Source organism: Trachurus trachurus (genome assembly GCF_905171665.1).
Source record: "Trachurus trachurus genome assembly, chromosome: 16".
Lineage (NCBI taxonomy): Eukaryota > Metazoa > Chordata > Actinopteri > Carangiformes > Carangidae > Trachurus > Trachurus trachurus.
The window spans coordinates 6942317-6962884 of record NC_139902.1 but is presented as its reverse complement, the minus strand read 5'-3'; the positions used below and the strand labels follow the sequence as shown (position 1 = coordinate 6962884).

Below are 20568 nucleotides of genomic sequence, written 5' to 3'. Positions count from 1 at the left end.
TATCGCTCCTTTGTTGTCGCTCTGACGCTCAGCTGCAATCGCTTTGATGGCATCATGCCCACTGCCATGTCTCTCTGTATACACCGGCACCACCGGGATTACGGCAGCCAATCAGCGCTGAGCGACTGACGGCCAAAGACTTGGGATTTCTCATCTCGAGCAACGAGGGATTTTTCGCTTTGTCGCGGTCTCTCGGAGCCCCAGCGATTTTTCGCCAGAGCGATTAATCGTTCAGTCGCCCGTTTGCATTGACTTAATTTGTAAACTTGTCGCTAGTGACAAAAATAAAAGGTCCGGTGTGAACGCACCTTAAAGCCTCTGGAAACCCAAATCCACCAAAGCCTCCTAACCATGTATTTTAGGGTCTTATGTACATATTATTAAACATGTAAAAATAATTAGAAAAAAGTTTCCATCCAAATTGAAAATATTTGTCTTTTAAGGTTTTGTACAGTAGGTTTGAATTGGGCGGAGTTATCTCTGGGATTTATCACGCAATAAATCCTACCCACTCATAAATCGCCACGTCAGCTCTCTCACCCAGCCCCCCAGTGGCAGCGAACAAAACCGTTCTGCTAACGGTTGCTCCACCACTCCTCTCTAGTCCTCACAACCAGAACCATGTCAACCAGTGTGGCGATTAGCTTTTAGCATTCATTAGCTTTCCAGCGCGACCTACCTTGTCTGTGTCTGTGTGTGTGTCTGTCTGTCTGTGTGTGTGCCCACAACTCCTCTCTACATACAGCCGATACAGCCGGTGTTTTGGGGGGGTGAGGGGAGGGAGGGAGGGTGTGTGTGTGTAAATTGGCGATTAGCTTTTAGCATTTATTAGCTTTCCAGTGCGACCTGCCTTGTCTCTGTGTGTGTGTCAGTCAGCCCCTCCTGGCGCTCACACAGACATGAGTGACGGTTAAAAGCTTCTTTTTTTTCTGTGAGACTACGACCAAAGACGGTTATGATGCTCCAAAACGAAGCTGGTAGACTAGTTAGCTGCTAAATAGCATCAATCAATCGATGCACGTCCTCCGGTGAGGACTTTTTTTTTTTTAACGGTCGCCATTGACGTGTTGCTATGACAATGGAGCTGTCAATCATAGCGTTATCTGCCACGCCCACACTGTCCTGACCAGTGGCCTCAATAGTGCCTCAATAGCAAAATGAGCTGTTTTTAAACAAGGTTTTCTAATAGTTATGAATAGTTATTGTCACTCAGACTTTTGTGGATGCTTAATGAGGCACTTGACTTTGATATAATATAAGCATTTTTACTATATATAGTCAGGTTTCCAAAGGCTTTAAAGCTTAAGTAAACTCCGCGTCTTGGTTGGAAATTTCAAGACAATACACCATTATGAACCTCTGCCAAGAGCCAGAGGAGTTGGATTTTGTCCTGAATTACTCATTTAAAGTCTGACCATCAGAATATAGTGACAGTTCCAGCAAATATGACTGAATAATTGTTACCAACTGAAGCTTTAAGCAGGACCCTTGTGATATAGGCTATATAAAAGAAAAAATTATAAGGCTATAAACCAAACTGATTTTATTTTATAGCGATAATATACTTCTACATATTTATTGGTAGTATTTTCAGATTTTGCCAATAAACCTTGACAAATATTACACACTGGACCTTTAAGTTTTTGGATTGTTGGTGGGACAGAATAACAGATGAAGACATTCCCTTGGACTCTGAGAAACTCTGAGAAATGTATCCTGTGAACATGACTTTTTGTCAATATTCAACAAATGGGCAGCACTGTTGTTCCCTTGAATAAAAAAATCTATACAGTAGATATATCATTGGCTAAATTGGCAAATTCCTCTGGCAAATGCAAAACAACTACCACAGAACACATTACCACATTATTGAAGTCTACATGAACAACAGCCGAGAAACAATATTAAAAAAAAATACATGTGCTAATGTGTCATCATTACGCATATTAAAAAAAAAAAATCATAATCACTATCTCAAACAGCTACACATGGACTGTCAGCAGCAGATGCTCCAGCTAAGTACAGACATCAAATTTAATGATCACTTTGGGTGCAGGCAGAGCAGAAACCCAAAAGTCGGCTGTAAAAATTCATCCGCACTGTTTGTGTTGACATCAGTGTGACAGGCAGCTGTTAGCAGCAGGGACAGGCTGAATACAGCAGCGTCCACACCCCGTTCCCTTTTGACTTCCACAGCCTTCACATCGTAGCCGGACGCAATATCATTAAACACAGAGCTCAGATCAGTGACCAGAGACTGTCTTTCTGTCCCCGTCATGGATGCGATCTCTAGATTCACTTTGAGATTCGATGGACTAACCACAGTGAGTCACGACAGGCCCGTTGACTGTGGTGGGTCTGCATAGACTTTGACTATTTATATAACAGATTGCATGATGGTTGTGACTCAAAGTGGATGATATAGGCAGCTGATAAAATTAGAACCAAGGAAATAATCAGCAAATTAATCGACATGAAAAAGAGAAGTTGTGGTGGTACGATGACGCACGGCACAGGCAGTTCAAGCTGAAAGGATCGCTTCAACAAACCACTATCAGTGGTCGGCCATGCTGTCAGATGAAAGCTGGACTTTGGAGACATCCTGTAGGAAAACTAACATGTCCACAAGGGATGCACTTAAGTCTCAATCAGTCTGATTTTGTCTGAGCTGTCAGTTCTAGTAGTAAGTGCTCTAAGTGTCTGTGATGGGCCTACCTCTGTGTCCTTAAACCCACAGATTCATAAAACCATGTAGGAGTAAACAGAGAAAATGCTTTCCTTGTAAATTCTATTCTCCAGAAACAGGGCAGGGACCGCTGTGAACAATTAATCACAACCGACTAGAAGCTGTGGAGTAAACTGAGGAGGAAAAACAAAGGTGTGGCGAGATAGCCGTCCTTCAGCTGTCTTTATCTGCGGAGTGCTGTAATCTGGTTACTGCCTGAGCCCAGGCAGCCTACACTGACTCATTACATAATATGAGAGCTCCGGCTGAGAGTGAGGCTGATGGCAGCCTGTTTAAGGGCTGGAGGAAGCCCTGTATCCATTCTTCCAGGGTTTCTCAGATGAATGGAGCGGCACAATGGCTCTGCCGCTGCACACGGACACAGTGTCCCAGTGACTGTGTGTTTCCGTCCAAACCTGACCCGAGTCCTTCGAGCAGTAACCAAACCTGAGTCCCGGCCCGTACCAACCAGAGTGTCTGTGTGTGTGTGTGTTACCCTGTCGCACAGTTGTTGTTGTCGATGCCTCTTCACCCTGATTAAACCTGTGTGGCCACCTCGTAAATGACATTGGTGTTGTTTTACACAGGCTATAGGCAGATTGTCATTAACAGTTCTTCACACACTCATAGCTTGAACACTAACTGTGTCTGGTCTGCTATTGCCGACCATAAATCATAAGCTAAAAATAGTATTATTAACTCAGCCACTTAGTAGTTCAAAAGTCAAGTGCTCTTGTCTGTTTATTGTTCAGTCCACGTGACAGAATCCAACCCAAACAGCACTTCACATTTTTTCTCCAAAACCTGGCCCAGCCCAGATTTTTTCAGAGTAGTGTGAACACTCAAATCTGGCCCAGATCCGATTTTTTCAAATCAGATTTAGACCACTTCCATATTTGGTCCTGAATCTGATTCAGATCCGATTTTTTCCAAACAGCTATGGTGGATTTGATGCGACTTTTACGTCACTTCACAGTGTTTACTTGAGTTTTGTTTGGCTCGATAAAACGTTGGATAATTTGAAGTGCAGCGGCGAGAACGTGAGCGCTGAAGGAGAGGAGAGACACGTGGTGTTAAACTTTGGGATGTAATAACCTTGTCAACGTTGTTTCTTAATAAACCGAACACTGCCCAGCGGGTTGAGACACTTTAGGATCTAAACTGAAGCAATGGTAGCCTAACTGAAACTAAAATACAGAGTTTGGCTCTTGTTCTTCACTCTTTTCCTCCTCAGCAGCTGCTCAGACATTTTCCAGCTTCCATTTCACAGACATTTCAAAAATAAAAGTAAAAATACTCATTCCCTCTATGTTTCCTGTACAACAGCGTGCTGCGCCTGGCGTCATTGTTACTGTTCTTTAGCGCATGCAGGTCAGTTCAGAACCGCAAACCGTTCACACTGGAATCTAGGCCACATTTTAGATCCAAAACGAGCAAATTGAGCATTAAGGACTGCAGCGTGAACGTTGCCTTACACTGGGCTCAGGTCTCCACCCTCGGTGTTAGACCTTAGCTGAGAGCACAGGATGCAAAATCCTTACTCGGTATAGAATAATATCATTCTGTACAGCTGGGTAATGTTTTCATTTTTCTGACAATGTGGTGGTTGTGTTGACAAAACACACATATTTCAAGCAGCGTACACAAAAGAAAAAGCAGACCACCTCTGCCAATTTTGAAATTTTCTGCAACATCAGTTATCTTCAAGGGCAACTGGATGCATCACATGAATAGCTAGACACATTACTTTCCAAGGGCTTGTATAATGCCAGAGCGTATGATAAGCATTGCATTGTAAATACCCCCTGTGGCTAATATCACGCTACTGCAGAGACAGGGTTTTGTGTAGCAAAAAAATCACTTCCCTTCCCCCTTTTTCAAAGTCAGCTCTACAGAGCACTTCTAACTAATATGTTTATTATACAAGGGGTTCAAGAGAATGGGCATTAATTCACCTAATATTACATAACTTAAAAATGTAGGACTCTGTTAGCCGGTCACTGTCATCCATTACTTCCTGTTGTGCCTGTAAACTGCTGCCTCACCCATTCTGCCTCCACCAAGCGAGGGAGGAAACTGTTTTTGCAGTTGCTATTGGTTTACATCTCAGAAATCAATACAGTAAATTGCAGTGAGGCCATTCTCCCCGGACAAAGGGAAATATGCTAGAAAGCCTGTAATTGGAGAAAAATCAATGGAAGCCACTGAGCGGTGAAACAGGACATCCACGCAGCTGTTGTTGACATGTGAACTATAAGAACTAGTAGTGACCTGGTTAGGGTTCATAAACCTTCATGATTCCTCGAGAGCTTTTGTCTTCAGCGGAGCAAAGAATCCTGATGTAGCCGCGGCACAGACTGGTTATCTCCTTCCCAAATAAGGACATCAATTATCTTTCTCTGCTTCTCTTGGCCTCCAAGTGTGAAGCCTACCACATACTTAGAAAACAAGTGGGAAGTCAAATTCATAAAAGTAGGAAAAGATACGCCTTCCTAGTTCCTACAAGGAAACTAGAGGCCGACAAATGAATTGGTTTGACTAATAGGTGCTGGATGTGTTTCATATTCTATAGTGTATATATACAAACTATATACACACTATGGCATCAGTGGAACAATTGCAGCACTGCCTCCATCAGTACACTGTAGATCACTGTTTGGCTCAGAGCCTCTTCTCCTGAAATTAACTTAACGTCACTGCGTACCTAATTTATCAACATAATTAATATATCTAAGTGAATATTAACGATACATAAAGACAGATTTATTTGTAATGCGAGTGTGATTGGGTCGTTAATTTTAATATGACATTATTCATATATACTGTATATATTGGTCTGAAGATAGTCTGTAATCCTGAAAGCATGCCGTCTCTGTTTTTCTTCCAAGTCCAAGACAAACACGGCCGTGGGCCAGTGGCCATATCTGATCATTGAAGGGGCTGTTAAACAACTGTTTAATACCACATCAATGACACGAGTATCTTATGAGGCCCAGAGACAGGGAAGCAGACAGTGCCACTCGAGTCAGGCTGCCGTCATAAACGCACAACAGACTTGAAATTGTTTTCTCGACAGCATCTGAAATAATGTTTTCAGAAAGCTGTTCTCCACTTCGCTACCTTCTTCTGCTGATAGGGTTATAAAATGTGAAATGTTAGAAAGCTTCTGTGGTCCCAGGGTACAATGCTGGAACAGCCTTTTTACAGCAGGGCTGACGAGCCGCATTCGCTGAGTGACCCATTTTCACTTCATCTATTCCCACAAAAAGTTATGTCTCCAGTATAGCAGCAACCTAGAACCTCTGTGCACCCTATTAGAGCTGCAACAATTAATCAAATAATCGCACAATTAAACATTATTAAATTAATCGTCAACAATTTTGATAATCAATTAATCAGTTTGGGTAGTTTTTTAAGAAAAAAAGTCAAAATTCTCTGATTTCAGCTTCTTAAGGAGGAACTATTTAAGTCCAGTGCATTTGTTTACGACAAAGCCGACGAGAAAGCTATCAATAGAGTGGTGAATAACGTTATACATCCTACATGATGTTATGACGTGTATATTTGTGTAGTCTTATCTATCATAAACAAGAGATCATGGGTTACGGGGCGCGTTTGTGTCCAGGTGCGCAGAGACGAGAGCTGGGACACCGGGGCGGTGGCCCCAATCTTGCAAAGTTGCTAAGTGACCCACACGTGGAAGGCAGAGAGCCTCCATCCTCCCTCGTAACAAGTTAAGCCTTTTATTAAACCATCACAATTACTCCAAAGCTGTTTAATTAAGGTAAAAACGTAGCTTAGTTAAGCTACAAATCCTGCATAGTTCCTCTTTAAATGTGAATATTTCTGGTTTCTTTGTACCATTATGACAATAAACTGAGTATATCTTTGGTTTGTGGACAAAACAAGAGATTTCTCAATTTTTTTTAACATAATGGATTAACTGTTTAAATAATCAACAGATTAATCGATAATAAAAGAGGAATCGTTAGTTGCAGCTCTACACCCTATGTAATACAGTGAGGCAGGGAAGACAAATTTGGCTTTCTCTCTGCCAAGTAATTGCACACTCAAAGATCATCCACACACCAGGACTATGCACAAACATTAATGATGTGTAAGAGTGGCATTTAACAATGCAAGGAGGGGTGCAGTCTAAATAACCGTGGCCACCACAGAACAGAGCATCGCCCATGTTAATCCTACACACAGCAGTGATGTAATCAACCTAATCACGCTTCAGGATGTCCTGTTAGCATCACCGCCAGGTTACTGAAGCGCTGAGAAACATGGAACATCAATATCTGTTGAGTCATCAGCTATCTGCTTTTTTCCTGTTCCAAACTATCATTGTTACATCAGCTTTTTTTTTAAAACGGACCCCTAACATGAAAACAAAACACATTTCAGAAAATTCCTTAAACAAGTTTATCATTATTCCTAAAATAAAGGGCATTTTTCACAGTGTGGAACATGTAACAGGCACGCTCCGGCCCTGACGGTGGCTCGACCGCCAGCTGTGGGCGTCTGTGTGTGTAATGTGTAAGACAACACCAGCCGCGAATGCACACACAGCTGATGTCAGAGATTCCACACCGTGCCTGCCCTCTTGGAGGCCATGCCACTGGAGCTGGTCTCGTCCAAAGCTGTCCAGTCATCACACAAAAATTTGCCAAGTCTGACTTCCCTCTCGCGGCCTCCCTGTCCTGCTCGCTGGCTCCCAAACATCCAAACCTGATCCATGTGAACTCGACGGCCGGCCTCTTTTCTCTGCGACAGCTCACGGCGAAGTAAGGTGAGGAAAACGATTTTGACCTCAGGCCTTATTGTTTGGTGGGTATATAGAGGGCCGAATGATGTGCTGCTGACCTCAGGTTGCAGTGGTGTTGAACTTTATACCACAAATGAACACTGCTCTGGGTATAGCTCTGCTTGCGTCTAAACCGCAGCAACTGTGTAAGCACAACTAGAGTACCAAGGCATACAGAGAATCACCACCTAATCTCTGGGTTGCCAGAATTAGTGCAACCTCCTGTTTCAGATTTCTAAAAATAATCTGCTCACAATCACAGTTTAAACATAGAAACCCTGCACGGTGCAGACGAGCAACATTCATTCACAGTGGGAAACAAAACGCCCCGGTGAACACCTAATGCCTAAACTGAAGACAATCACATGTTGGTGATGTCATCTGTCATCTCTTGAAGCCTGACACCCATAAAGGCCTTATTTCCACTAACAAAAAGGAATTATAACTCTTGCGGATGTGTTGTTCTTACACTCCTACAATAGAGGTTTGAAATGACTTATTAAAGTCATCCTCGACTACTGCGACGAGGTGTAAATTTGGTTGAGGACAGGGGGACGTGGCTTCAGACCAAACATCTCCTGGTCAGTGGAGAGAGGTTTCCTTCAGCCTAATGTGGACTCTTACAGATAATCGCTGGAGCAAAGTAATAACAGCCGAATTCAGCCAGCTGAAATAGGCAGCTTTAGCTTCTGAGCACAAGTGTTTATCAAAGTGTCTGAGAGCTGATGTCATGGTGAAGCAGAGCGTGTAGCAGAGACCTCTCAATTCACTCAGTCCACTGTTCCCAAAAAAAAAACTGCACAGCATGAAACAACCATCTCACATCTGAGTGGACGAAAAAGCTTTCTCAGATTAGATTTTTGGGGCAAGATTTCAGTTGCAAATTAACAACTACATGAATGATGATGACACTAAAGAGATCAATTCAACATCTGAGTGACATTATCAGTAACTTGTGGTGGTCATTTTTCATATTTTACTGAGCAAACTTCATGGATTCATGATCAGAAAATCCTTTTTAGATGCAGCTTTAAGTGTTGCAAAATGATTTTTGAATTATGGATATGCCACATACAATCTTTTTTTTTTTTTTTTGCCACCTATGAGTGAAATCGGCCTGTCCGCGGTCCAATCATTTTTGGCATGCACTGCAGATGGCCAACATTACATCAGCCTCACACGCTCTGTACAAGTTCCTCGCAGCTGACGGTTGGTGTTGGTTTTTTTAGGTGAAGTGTTGCAGGGTGAACAAAGAAGACGGTGGCTCTGCACTACAGGGCTTTTAACACTGTCCACCCATAGGGGGAAGATTTATTTTCTCCTCCACTGTCCGAGTGTTGAGGCGGTTTATTTAGCTGGCCTCGCAAGTTCCTAGCTGGTGCCTGGGGTGTGTGCCACCACAGTCGGGCCCAGTAATCACGAGTCAAGGAGTGCTAATTAACAGCCACATGAAAGCAGGCTGCTGCAGAGAGGGGGCTATACGAGGGACCGAGAGTGACATTCCCACATTCCACACAAAGACCACATTACACTGTGCACAGTGTCAGGTGGTGGAGACCTGAAACAGCAGAAAATGTAATGAGGGTATCTGATCCTCAAAGTGAGGGAGGGATGTGGAAGCTAATCTGCGATCAATGCGTTACGGTTTTAGTGCAGGAGGGGGGGCGGGGGGGGAGCCAAAACATGACGAGTGAGTGCTGCTGCAGAGCACACGGTGTTGTTCTGCCTCTGAAGGACGGCTGTGCAGAGATAGATGGATAAACTGCTTCACGTTAAACGTCGGTTTCGTTCTGTATTCCGGAAAGATGCCGACCTGAACTCCAGACTCTGTGGGTGAGAAGTCCTCATCTGGCCCCGACAGCCTCTTTATCGATTTCTAGCCTCTGTAAAGAAACACCAGCCTCTGCATCCATCTGAACACTGCCCACCTATTTATTAGCCAAGGCTGGGGATGTTCAACAGTGAGTTATAGAATATGCACAAGTCTACATACAATGATTAAGATGATTTAAATAATTGAAATGTGTTTGCAAATATAGGCCAAGCATAGCGTGAATACTACAGGACTCCCACAGGGCCCACACACTTGACTTCAAATGTATACTGCCATGTTTAAGCTCGGCACTTTAGTTGAAAGCATCTACTGATGGGAGGCAAGAGACTGCAAGTTAAAAAATAAACCCACAAGATTTCAATTTAGTTTTGGAGAGCTTTTTCATGCTGTTGTTTTGCAAAGCAGAACATCACTCCCAAAAGTTAATGTTTTTAACAACCAACTAGAAACAGCTTCTTGACCTAACACTATTTATATTAATAATACACGACAAAAGAAGAAGTATCTTTGTAATGTTATGTCAATTGTGAAAGCTAGAAAAATATTATACTCAAATAAAAATTATTTAGAAAAAGAAATATTTAAAAACATAACATCTAAAGCTGCTAAATTTAACTTCTCACATTGGTCTGAAGCGTATTTGTAGATTACACTATACACTGGCAACAAGTGCTGCTTCAGGATTGGCAGTGATGCCAAAATATCCCTTTTGCTTAGTCTACAAACAATGTGGTTAATATTACGTAAAAAGACGAGTGAGATGACTCCTGCTTTGATTTGCATATCAACCCTGAAGGAATGTTAAGACGTCGCTTCGACACTAATGTGATCTTAGGCTCTGGTGTTTTAGAATTAATTACATTCATTCCACTCCTGCAAAACAAGACCGTCTGCAGACTAGAGAGCGTCGACTCCAAAAAGGCTCTGACCCTGGAAATAAAATAGATCTATCACTTGCAGCCCCTCATGTTACAAGAAGACAGGACGCAGTCAAACATTCAAGATCAGCTCCTGCTAAGTCAGCCTGAATGTGAAGCCAACCAAACCCGGCTAAAGCTAAAGCCAGCGGCTAAACGAGCACCAGCCTCTGCGGGCGGGCAGGACTAATGCTCATGTGAATCCCCACGTGCTGCAGGCCGGGCCCTGTACACAGCAGGGTGACTTCACGTCACTCCCTGTGTGATGTCATGCTGGGTGGCAGGCTCCTCATCAGGGCTGTGTGTGGGATTACTCCTGCTGTCCTGGATCAACAGAGCAGGGAGGGAGGGAGGGAGGGAGGGAGGGAGCCACATCTCTCAGACCATACAGGAAAAACTACACTTTTTTTTGTTTCTGTGTTAACAGTGGAATCTAAATCTAATTTTTCAATTGCTATGATACAGCTAACAGATTTAACAATACTGTTGTTTATCAGATACAACAGTAACGGGCTGTAGCTTTCTGTCGTCCGACTCAGTCTGTGAAGTGACTTTATCACAGAGTCCGATCATATTAGATTGAATTCCATTTATTTGTCAGAAGGTCTGAAAGCAGCACAAAGGGATATCAATATGACAACAGATCTCACAAACTAATAAAGCTGCAACAAGGCCAGTTTATCCGTTTTGGAGCACGCCACATTAAACAGTATGTCATTCATTATTATAAGGTTATTTTTATAAGGGTTATCTTTTCTAAGATAAGGTCATCGTTTCCAATTTCACTCTCTAACATTTTTGACCCTACACTTAATATTTCACTGATGTTAATTGTTGATTAACTTGAAATGCTGTTACATAAAAAAGGCCTACAACATGGTAGCACTTAAGCTCTGTAAGAAGATAACAGAAGAAAAACAATAATTTTACTATATTTGACAGAATTTAGTTAAAAAATAAAGAAGAAAAAACAGAGGTCATGTAAGGGGAGTGCACCAAATTAATAACCAAGACTGTGTGTCTTTCAGGTTTTGATATCATAAGCCTTATTATTTCAAGACAATTAAGTATTTTGACTTTGTCTCATTTTGTCAAAAACAGCCACATTATTTCAACGCACGAGAAAATGCCTTCGCATTGACAGGCCGCAACAGGCCGACAACGTTAACAAAAAGCAACAACAGTCACAAACAAGAGGTGACACAAAAGACGATTCTGCTTCTTTGGGCACGCAACACTATGTGAGCCACCTTTGAAATGTTATGAATTAACTTTAAATCATTTTCACAAGGCAGATCAGACTGGTCTTTATTCACTCCCCCACCCTGTACTGTATATAGAGGAAGACAAGGTGAGGCGCTTATAGTAAGTGATACAGCAAGCTCTCATTACCATAGCTTCACTTGTGGGAGTGGCATGTCGTGCTGTATGGTATTTTGGTTGCTTGGTATCATAAGACTTCCTCATATTACCGCTCCAGCCCACTTCATAGCTAGAGTGTTGTGTAACAACTGTGTGAATTATCTAAATATAATCCTAAAAGGCCTGCTGCTATCCACAATGCGCTGTTGAGAGTCAAGCAGCTGCTGGCACACAGGTAGATGCCTCGGTTCTCGGTCTCTCCACCCCGACACACAGGCGGTCCTGGGCACAGGCGGGCTGCTGTGTCACAAGACTGGCAGGCAACCAGCCATGCTGGAGAGAGGGTGGGTCTGCAAAAAAGTTTTATGAGTTGCTGTCTGGACACAGAGGCCTCTCAGAGACAAGCCACCTATTGATCCCCGTCTCACTGTGGCCATGCAGGGACGGAGGTAGTTTTCTCTTTCCTATCGCGTCTGCTACGGTCTGTACCAGACCTGCTGTTCAGAGATCAGAGCATGAATACCGAGCTTTATGGATGGGAGTTTTTTTCATGTGCTATTTTATTGATGTTAACAATTGCTTTCAGTATGAAGTGCTCGACTTCACTCCTGCTCTGATGCCTCTTCCAGTCTACGAAATGGGCTACACTGCGAAATTAAGTGGAACGTGGTTCGTTTGACACAAAACTGTGTTTGCCCTACTAACCTGAAGAGGCATCCATCTAGTAACTTATTAATCTGACCGAGTGAGAGAGAGATCCTATGGGAATACCTCCGCGGCCAAAGAGCCAGCCTCTGAAACTGACACTGGATCCTTCGCGTTCAAACACACACACACACACTTAGGGAGCAGCTGTTTGGGGGAGCCCGACAAGGGACGAATTTAAAATTTCATACCGTCTGTGTTGCTGAAGCAGCATGGTTGCCCTGTGAAACACTATATTCACCAAGGTAGTCAAAACAGCCACAGCCGTCCTGCACAAAATTAGTATGTTCCATGTTAAAGATATTGAGTAGGTGATAGTTACGATAATAAGACTGAATGCTTCAGTAATGCTCCAGAATAAACACGTGTGTCACCAGAGATAAACCAACTGCAATCTTTGACAAATTATAACCTGGGACTACTTCAATTTAACTACTGAAGGTATGATAAGTGTTTTATGATATGATAACGCAATAGAGAAAAAAGAAAAACAGTGTGCTGATAAACACACTGCCACTGAGCCACGCAGCTCCAAGACAAACCCTTCTCCTCAGGACGACATGCACCTTCTTGGCACCATTACAGACCAAATATCTGCTAGCTGGTATCAACAACACCGTCATTGTACTATTATTGATACCAAAATGTATACCAAGTGCCCGCATACACACTTTTATATAGTCAGTGTGGTAACAACATGGTCACAGACCAACGGTGTGAAAACATTCACTGCAAAAAGCGAGCGTTGTATTTTGACAGGCTGAGCAGCAGTGGTGACGGTGGCCGACTCGTGTTATGAACACCCAGTACGGTATGTTGACTAACAGTGAATGCAACAGAAAACAATTTACTATTATTATCAGCTGTGTCATCGCCTGTATATCATACTCCTTCAATGATACTGTGAAATGATTAGCACAATACAGTTAAGCTGTACAGATCTAACCACACATTTTGATTTGGATTAACAAAACAATAACTTCAGTAAGTCAACAGAAAAGCTTTGATAGGTCATGATTGATTGCATTTCTTAAGTGCACTGACCAATAAACACATTCAAACATTCAAACTGGGATCGATCATCTGATCAACTGTGGCTCGACTATGTTTATCGTCTGACCGTGTGGTCAGTGAGACAAAATTACTGATGTTTTCCTTCCTCACCCTGTGTGAATTGGGAATGTGTACTGCATAGGGAAGGATGCTACACCCCCACTTAAAATACTTGCCCGAGGTGCTGGCTGTGCTGCTGTGTGCATCAATATGTTCCTTGAAGTGTTCAAGGCTTGCATAATGAAGCCTGACAGTGCAACCTCACACACCCTGACAGAGACTTTATACTAGCAGGGTATGAAGATCTTTATGGTCTGGCAGCATCACTGCACAGTGCATTTTAGCACCGTCAGGAAACTTAAATAAAGTCATCATCTGGGGAGATACATTCATGCATAAACACACAGGTGGTCACTTGCTTTAGGGAAAGACAGATCGGACAAATTTGCTCTCTGTTTAGGAGATAAAAATGGTAGTTTGTTGGAACTTTCCACACTGCTGCCGATCACCAGTCTCCTCTGCATCAGTTTGTGTCTTGTTGTCTGGGCCCTATACTCACTGGAATGAATGAATACAGGTGGAAGACTTGGACTTGGATGCGTTTCTTTTTCCTACTACACAATACCATACCCAGTTTCTTGAAATTCCATCAACCTCGCAAGGTTTCCCCCCTCTTACAGCTGCATGTGTTTCCAGCAGCTTTATAACAACATAAGCGGTCCCTGCAGGCTAGAAACTGCAGCGGAGAACTTCTACCTCTGTCCTACTTTTTCACGTTGACTGTTTGTCCTGGTGTCCGAGCAAACAAGAGGGCCACGCATACAAGACCTGAATAATTCAAGACAAAGTGTAACGCTACCCTCTCCCATCGCGGTGATGCTGGAAATGACGGCTAAAAGACCCCCGAGTCCCAGTTTCATAACGAGCACAGAGCCCTGATCCACTGACTGGGCAGACAGCTCAGGCAGCAGTCACATATATTTGGCAGGGACTGGTGTAGAGGAAGAAATTGCGCTGCTGACTTGACTCACTCGATCAGGTTAGTCACTTAACATTAAAAAACCAGTCGTTTCCTATTATAAGTACGAAAATACACATGAGGGACTATGACTGTGAACTCTAAGCTGATGCTAAAAGTAAACGTTACATCACGCATGCACCTCAAATAAAAACCTGGGCTCAGATAATCTGGATCGTGACTGGCAGGTTCTTTGAAAGCTATCTGATAAAAGATCTAACGCATGCAAAAACAGGAGTGATAAGAGGGGAAAATATAGGACCTGCCTCCCATTCAGTGTTACTTTATAATGCAGCGTTTAACCTAAAGGCAGCCTGAAAAGCTAATGTAAACAATTCTGTTCACCAACCTGCTCGCAATGGCAAACAGATACAGCTCGATGCTGGTTGATGATAATGTCTGATGTCCTAAATGTTGACTCTGGGCCAGCTATTATGGCTACGACTATTCTCCGAAACAAAATATCAACGAACAATACACATGCTTACATAAACGCATTTGAGGCGTTCAAACGCATGGGGCTCGGGCACCGTTAACACACAGCCCGACAACTTAAGTTTTCACGTAACAGACCATTTATCCGTGCCTTTAGACAGCTGCATTGCGCCTGCATGGACTCTCGTCATAGAAAAGTGTTGTGGTTATTTTTCAGCGCAGACCGGACCGTAACGTTTGGGCTAGCAAGTGGCTACCTCCAGCCTGGCTAATCAGCAGCTAACGTTAGCTAACATTAACGCTGGTAGCTGGAGTATCCCTTTACTGCTTACCTTGAACGGCGTCGCAGATGTTGTTTCCGTCGTCCCATTAAGTTTCCGAGCAAGCGTCGACTTGGGAATAACATAAACGTTTCCACGACCAACAATTCCTAACTTTTTAGCATCTTCACGGCTGGAAGTAAGCATGAAATCCCAAACCGGACCACAACCGACAAAGTAATTTCTCCACCACTTACAACAACAACGTCAACCGAAGAACTACGGCCCGCCCCCACACATAACCATCCAATCAGAGAGGAGAGTCCATTTTATTGACATTTATAGGAACCAATGGCTGTTCACGTAGGCTTTGACTGACGTTCTCCGATAGAGTAAACACCAAATGAGAGCAACCAAGTAAAAAACGTTCATTTGGCAATTGGCTGCAGGGAAATAAGGGGCCAGGGGTTTTGTGCAAGTGGCCTATGAGTGTCACCGAGTCCAGAGTGACAGGTGCTTCAGAGTTGACAAAATAGCCGGGGCGTCACCACTGCCCGGGTGAGGTCATCTCGGATGATGTAAACCCTACGTCATTAACGGTGCTAAAAACAATAAAAACACAACAGTCCACACGTTTTGGATTTTAAAAGTTTAATTTTCCCAAAGTAATACAAAACAAAGCAGTCCCAGCACAATAAAATGCATGTAGCAGTGAGAAAACCGAAACAACATTTTGAGGAAAAAAATGAATCACCACAAACATGTATGACCTACAAGTTGGCTATTGGAAGTATAAACAAAGTTTTACTGACATAGCTTGGAGAATATCTTGTCTGTTACATTGTAAAGCAGCATAAACATTTTACAATAAAATGGAATGCTGCTTTAGACACCTTCTTTTATATTTTAACAAAACCAATTCCTTTTCAAAGTATTTGAAATTTCACAACTATATGCCATACAACTATTACTGAAAAATATTGTACAAAAAACAAAAATTAGTTAGCTCTGTACGAGAAGATGGGTAGATTATAAGATTCCTGTCAAAGCAACAGACATCTCCTCTGGCCAGTGACGACTACCAAACTCAACGCCGCCTCCTGTCTGGACTTCTGCTGCGTCTCCGTCCACCAGCCCTGGGACAAAACAAATGGTCGGATTAGAAAGAGGAAAATACTGTTCTGTCATTTCTGGAATAAAGGTTGATGGCTTTCACAAACTCATGGCTCGGGATAAAGCCCTCTTTAAAATACCCCTGACTGCTGGAAAGAAAGCAGTCGAACCAAAATGACTGCAGCCAAACAACAATGGACGACTGCAGTGCAGTTGTCAAAGAAAAGAACCGTATGACAACTGACCTTTACTCCAAAACTGTGAGATGATGAATATGAGGAAATACAGGGAAAAATAGACTAACCCCCTATGTCTTTGTCTACTTTCAATCACACAATTCTAGTGTTGAAAAACCAAATTGAATTAATAATTTGGAGCAATTTTTTCACATTGACCTAGATGGATAGTTGGATACAATAAATACATTGGCAACATTACAAACAAGCCATGTTTAGTAAGATAAAATCACATTTTATCATCATAGTATTCACCCAACATTGTAATTGACAAAGTGCAACATGTACAATTCAGATAACACTTCTTGTACCAACAAGTTACTGTCGCCACAAGCAAAACTCATCAATGAACACGGCAGCCTCACCTCCTCTTGTTCTTGGGAGGCCCTCTGACAAATCCCCAGTCAACGCTGATCGGCTGGCCCATCATGTCCTGACCGTTGAGCCCTTCCATGGCAGCCTGGGCCTCTTTGTATGTCTCATACTCTACCAGTGCATACCCCTAGGGACAGTTATTAGGACATCATTAGAGTCATCATTGCACACTCATAGCAACACTGTCTGGGCATTGGGCAATGTTTAACACACAAAACAAAAAACAAGACAAACAGAACAACTGATCATCAAAGAACATTCCTCAGGCTTATAGGTGTTATGACTCTGCAGAAACCAGTGGGCTTACTCAGCAGACTCATTTTCAACTTGGCACAAAGGCACGATCAACACCAGATATGTCTCTGACCCATTGAAGAGACAATAAATTAAGTGTATTTGATGGTTAATACATCATGTCAATTTTCCAACAGCCTGTAATACTATAGGACACTCAATGTTTTGATGGAAGACAGTAAAGTGTTTCAGGCCAAAGGTGCTTTGTTCTTACTTCATATTTAAAACAATGCTGCCACCTTGTGGCTGTTAAGTACAGCTCATACTGAAATGTTAAGAAAAAAAAACTATGTATGAATCTGGACCAGGAAAAACAAAAACTGTCTGAAACAATATTTGCACATTGTCTAGTCATTTTAATCCTGCCCGTCTTGCGATGTCTGTCATTTTTTCCCGGTATGAGGAATGTGATTCACAGATTAACCTACGTCCATTGTGCCTGCAATAGCAGATTGTTTTAATACTTGTGATGATGAAAAAAAGACAGAATACAGAAAACAACTCTGGGTTTGTACATCATCCCCTGCATTAGAAAGAAATAATGAAAATAAAACTTTCTGGGTTAGATCATCAGCATTAGATTTAATAGGATATTAAATAAGGCAAAGGCAGCTAAATCAGGGCAGTTGTTCAATTTTCCAACTGAGGTAACTTACTGTTTCCAGCCACAGTGTTAAAAACAGACGGCAGCCCAGTTGGAACATGGGAAAACAGTTGCAGGGCTTCATCAGTACATCAGTCTGTTTCTGCTCCTTTTTGAGTTTTATACTACGCATCGCATTTGTCTGTCTGACCTGACCTTACTTAGCAGATTAGCTGTATAATTGTATATGTATCATCCAAGCTGACCATATATTGGATAATTTAAAAAATAGATGTACAAGTAAAAAAAAAAAAAAACATAAATCTAATATCGTAAGTAAATAAGTGGCCCAGATGATGTGTCAATTAGAACTATAAAACAAGTGTGCATCGAAAATAAGGATACTGTGAAACTCCCAAACAGGCTCACAACACAGTCCCTTGTCTCACCTTGAGATAACCTGTTCTGCGGTCAAGGTTGAGATGCAGGTTCTTGATTTCTCCAAACTCAGAAAATTTGTCATGAATGTCTTCCTCTGTGGCCTCCTCGTGTACACCTGTCACGAACAGGATCCAGCCCTCCACAGCTGCAACAAGATCAAGACAGAGGTCAAATAATAAACCAGGCAAAGGGATAAACTATTATGGCAAAAGTTACAATCACTTGACTTGTATGTGCCAGCTCCTGGACTGTGAAACACTTTCCCCCCTTGAGATCAGCAAACTGTTGAGTGTTTAACATCTCTTCTTTAATCCAATTTATTCTCATTCTTTATACTGCAACTTCCTTGCCATGATTTACTCCTAATAAGTTTTGTTTGTGTTTTTACCCATTCAATTTATGACATTTTTGTTTTTGTTTTAATTATCTTTGGTGTCTGTCACTGCTTTTAGTGTACGAGACAAACAGGAAATTGTTTATAAGAAAGAAATATTTAACACAACAGCACAAATATAGACAAATACAACAGTATCTGTAAGTTATTCTAGTTCACAGACGAGTTATGTCATCACTTCAAGCTACCTAGTTGGGAAAAAAGATAACTTGTGACGGGTGCAGTAGATAGACTGGTATTTAAATGCAGAGGTCTTACACTATTGGAAAATGACCCAAATTGGACAATGGACATGTGTCACATATTAGTTTTCTGCATTGTTGCAGACCAATCTTTTTCATAAACAACTGACAAGGTAACATATTGCAATATGACAAATAGTATATGCAATTTTGAACACGTTCAACAGACTTGACTGTATCAGTTCAGCTCTCAGTTTTAATAGGAACAGCAGCACTTACATCTCTGAGGGCCGGGCTCATCCCCATCCTGCTCCACGGTGTCATAGTCCTCTTTGATTCTGGACCTGGCCCCCTCCTCTACAAACACCAACACACATAACAATATAATTAAATGAACCTGTTACACAAGAACGGGTTGGGGTACACAAACGAAATTCATAACAGTGATAACTCACCTGAGCCAAAACCTCGTCCTTTCCTCTTCTTAGCTTTCTCTTTCAGCTTATGGATGCTCTCTGGGGAAAGAGAATGGAGCTGGTCAAACCCCTTGCAATGTTTGTTGCTACATCTGTTGCCGCGCTCCCAAAGTTTGACCCAATGATGTACAGAGTAATATAATGTAGCTCATGCTACAATAACACCAAACCGACACCAAAACGTAAGAGCCGCATGTTTAATTACACAAACACTTTAATCGAAGCAACATAATAGTAACATTTAGGCAACTTCTTAGAGAGGATTCAACTAGCGTGCTAGCGGCGGCTAACAACATTAAAGGGTTGGTAGTTCAGACTTTAACACGGTAAACATCGTGGCGTTAGGAAAAGTAACAGATATGAGAGGCTGCTTATAATGTCTGAAGTGGAAACACTTGGTAAAAGTTTAAAGACGAGTTTAACGAACGCCAGAGAGCGTTTGAATTAACCTCCAGCGTGTGGTTAGCTTCATGTTAGCATTTCTCAGGCCTGCTACCACGCAGGCTGCGTTTGTTACATCGTCTGCTACGGCCATTTTTGACGTAGACCTCAATATTTTCACATAATTTGAACACCGGGAACACAGAGCATCTACCGCGGAGAGCTCCAAATAATAATCGCACCATCACCATCTTCATCCATAGGAAAGTCCTCGCCTCCCGCTTCATGAAGGTCCAAAACGTCCGCCATGTTGTCTGTGTGTGTCTACGACTGAGCTACGCAACGTGCGTAAGTACAAAGAGTAAATGTGCCGGCGGATGTTGCCAGTTTGCGTAGAAGTACGTAAAGAAGGTAATACCAGTAAGAATCTGGAAAGAAACCTTTTAAGATTTTTCACAGAGTCTTTCCTGTGAAAAAAGCATCGGTAATACCAATACACACTTTAGATCATTCGTTTGTTGTTGTTTTTGCAATTCAGAGAAATAAGATGTAATTCATTAGTTTTTCACAGTAACTTTGGACAAATGGGGAACATTAGGCTACATGAATAGAAAAACTTTAACTCATGTAGCCTACACAATAAAGTTTGATGTTATGTTATTTTGATTCCAATGGGTTGTCTGTTGATTCAAATAGTAGCTAGGCTACTGCACCTCAACTGTGCAACATATGTTAAGACCAACAAAACTACAAATACGTGTGTTTATGTATTTTTGCTCATCATTGCTTCCTACATTGCTTATATGTGTCAATAAACATGAAACAAGAAAAATATCATTAATCGTTCCATATGTCCTGCATGTGGAATCAGAGCAGACTCTGCACAGCTGAGGCAGATCAATATAGGCTACTGCACTGAAACATGGAAAAGGGGATACCTGTAAAGTGAAAATAGAACAGCAGAGCTAAAAGTG

The 20568-nt window shown here is 42.1% G+C and overlaps 2 protein-coding genes across 3 annotated transcripts in view; both read right to left on the bottom strand.

Moving 5' to 3' along the window:
• Positions 1 to 15360, bottom strand: part of otud7b (OTU deubiquitinase 7B) — a 39098-nt gene extending 23738 nt beyond the window's left edge. The window contains exon 1 of the mRNA XM_083989685.1: positions 15192 to 15360. The gene's annotated coding sequence lies outside the window, so the exon portion shown is untranslated. The remainder of the gene's footprint in view (positions 1 to 15191) is intronic.
• Positions 15361 to 15759: 399 nt separating this feature from the next.
• On the bottom strand, positions 15760 to 19943 carry rbm8a (RNA binding motif protein 8A). Of its 2 annotated transcripts, none has more exons than XM_083989584.1 (6): positions 19837 to 19943; positions 19193 to 19252; positions 19017 to 19094; positions 18170 to 18306; positions 16834 to 16970; positions 15760 to 16255 (listed from the first exon to the last, which is right to left on the bottom strand). In XM_083989584.1, the coding sequence occupies exons 1-6, from the start codon at positions 19901 to 19903 to the stop codon at positions 16207 to 16209; spliced, it is 528 nt and encodes a 175-aa protein (XP_083845710.1). In that variant the 5' UTR covers positions 19904 to 19943; the 3' UTR covers positions 15760 to 16206. The 2 variants fall into 2 exon arrangements, with proteins under 2 accessions (XP_083845710.1, XP_083845711.1); XM_083989585.1 differs by having other exon boundaries at positions 19843 to 19911.
• Between the last annotated feature and the right edge of the window lie 625 nt (positions 19944 to 20568).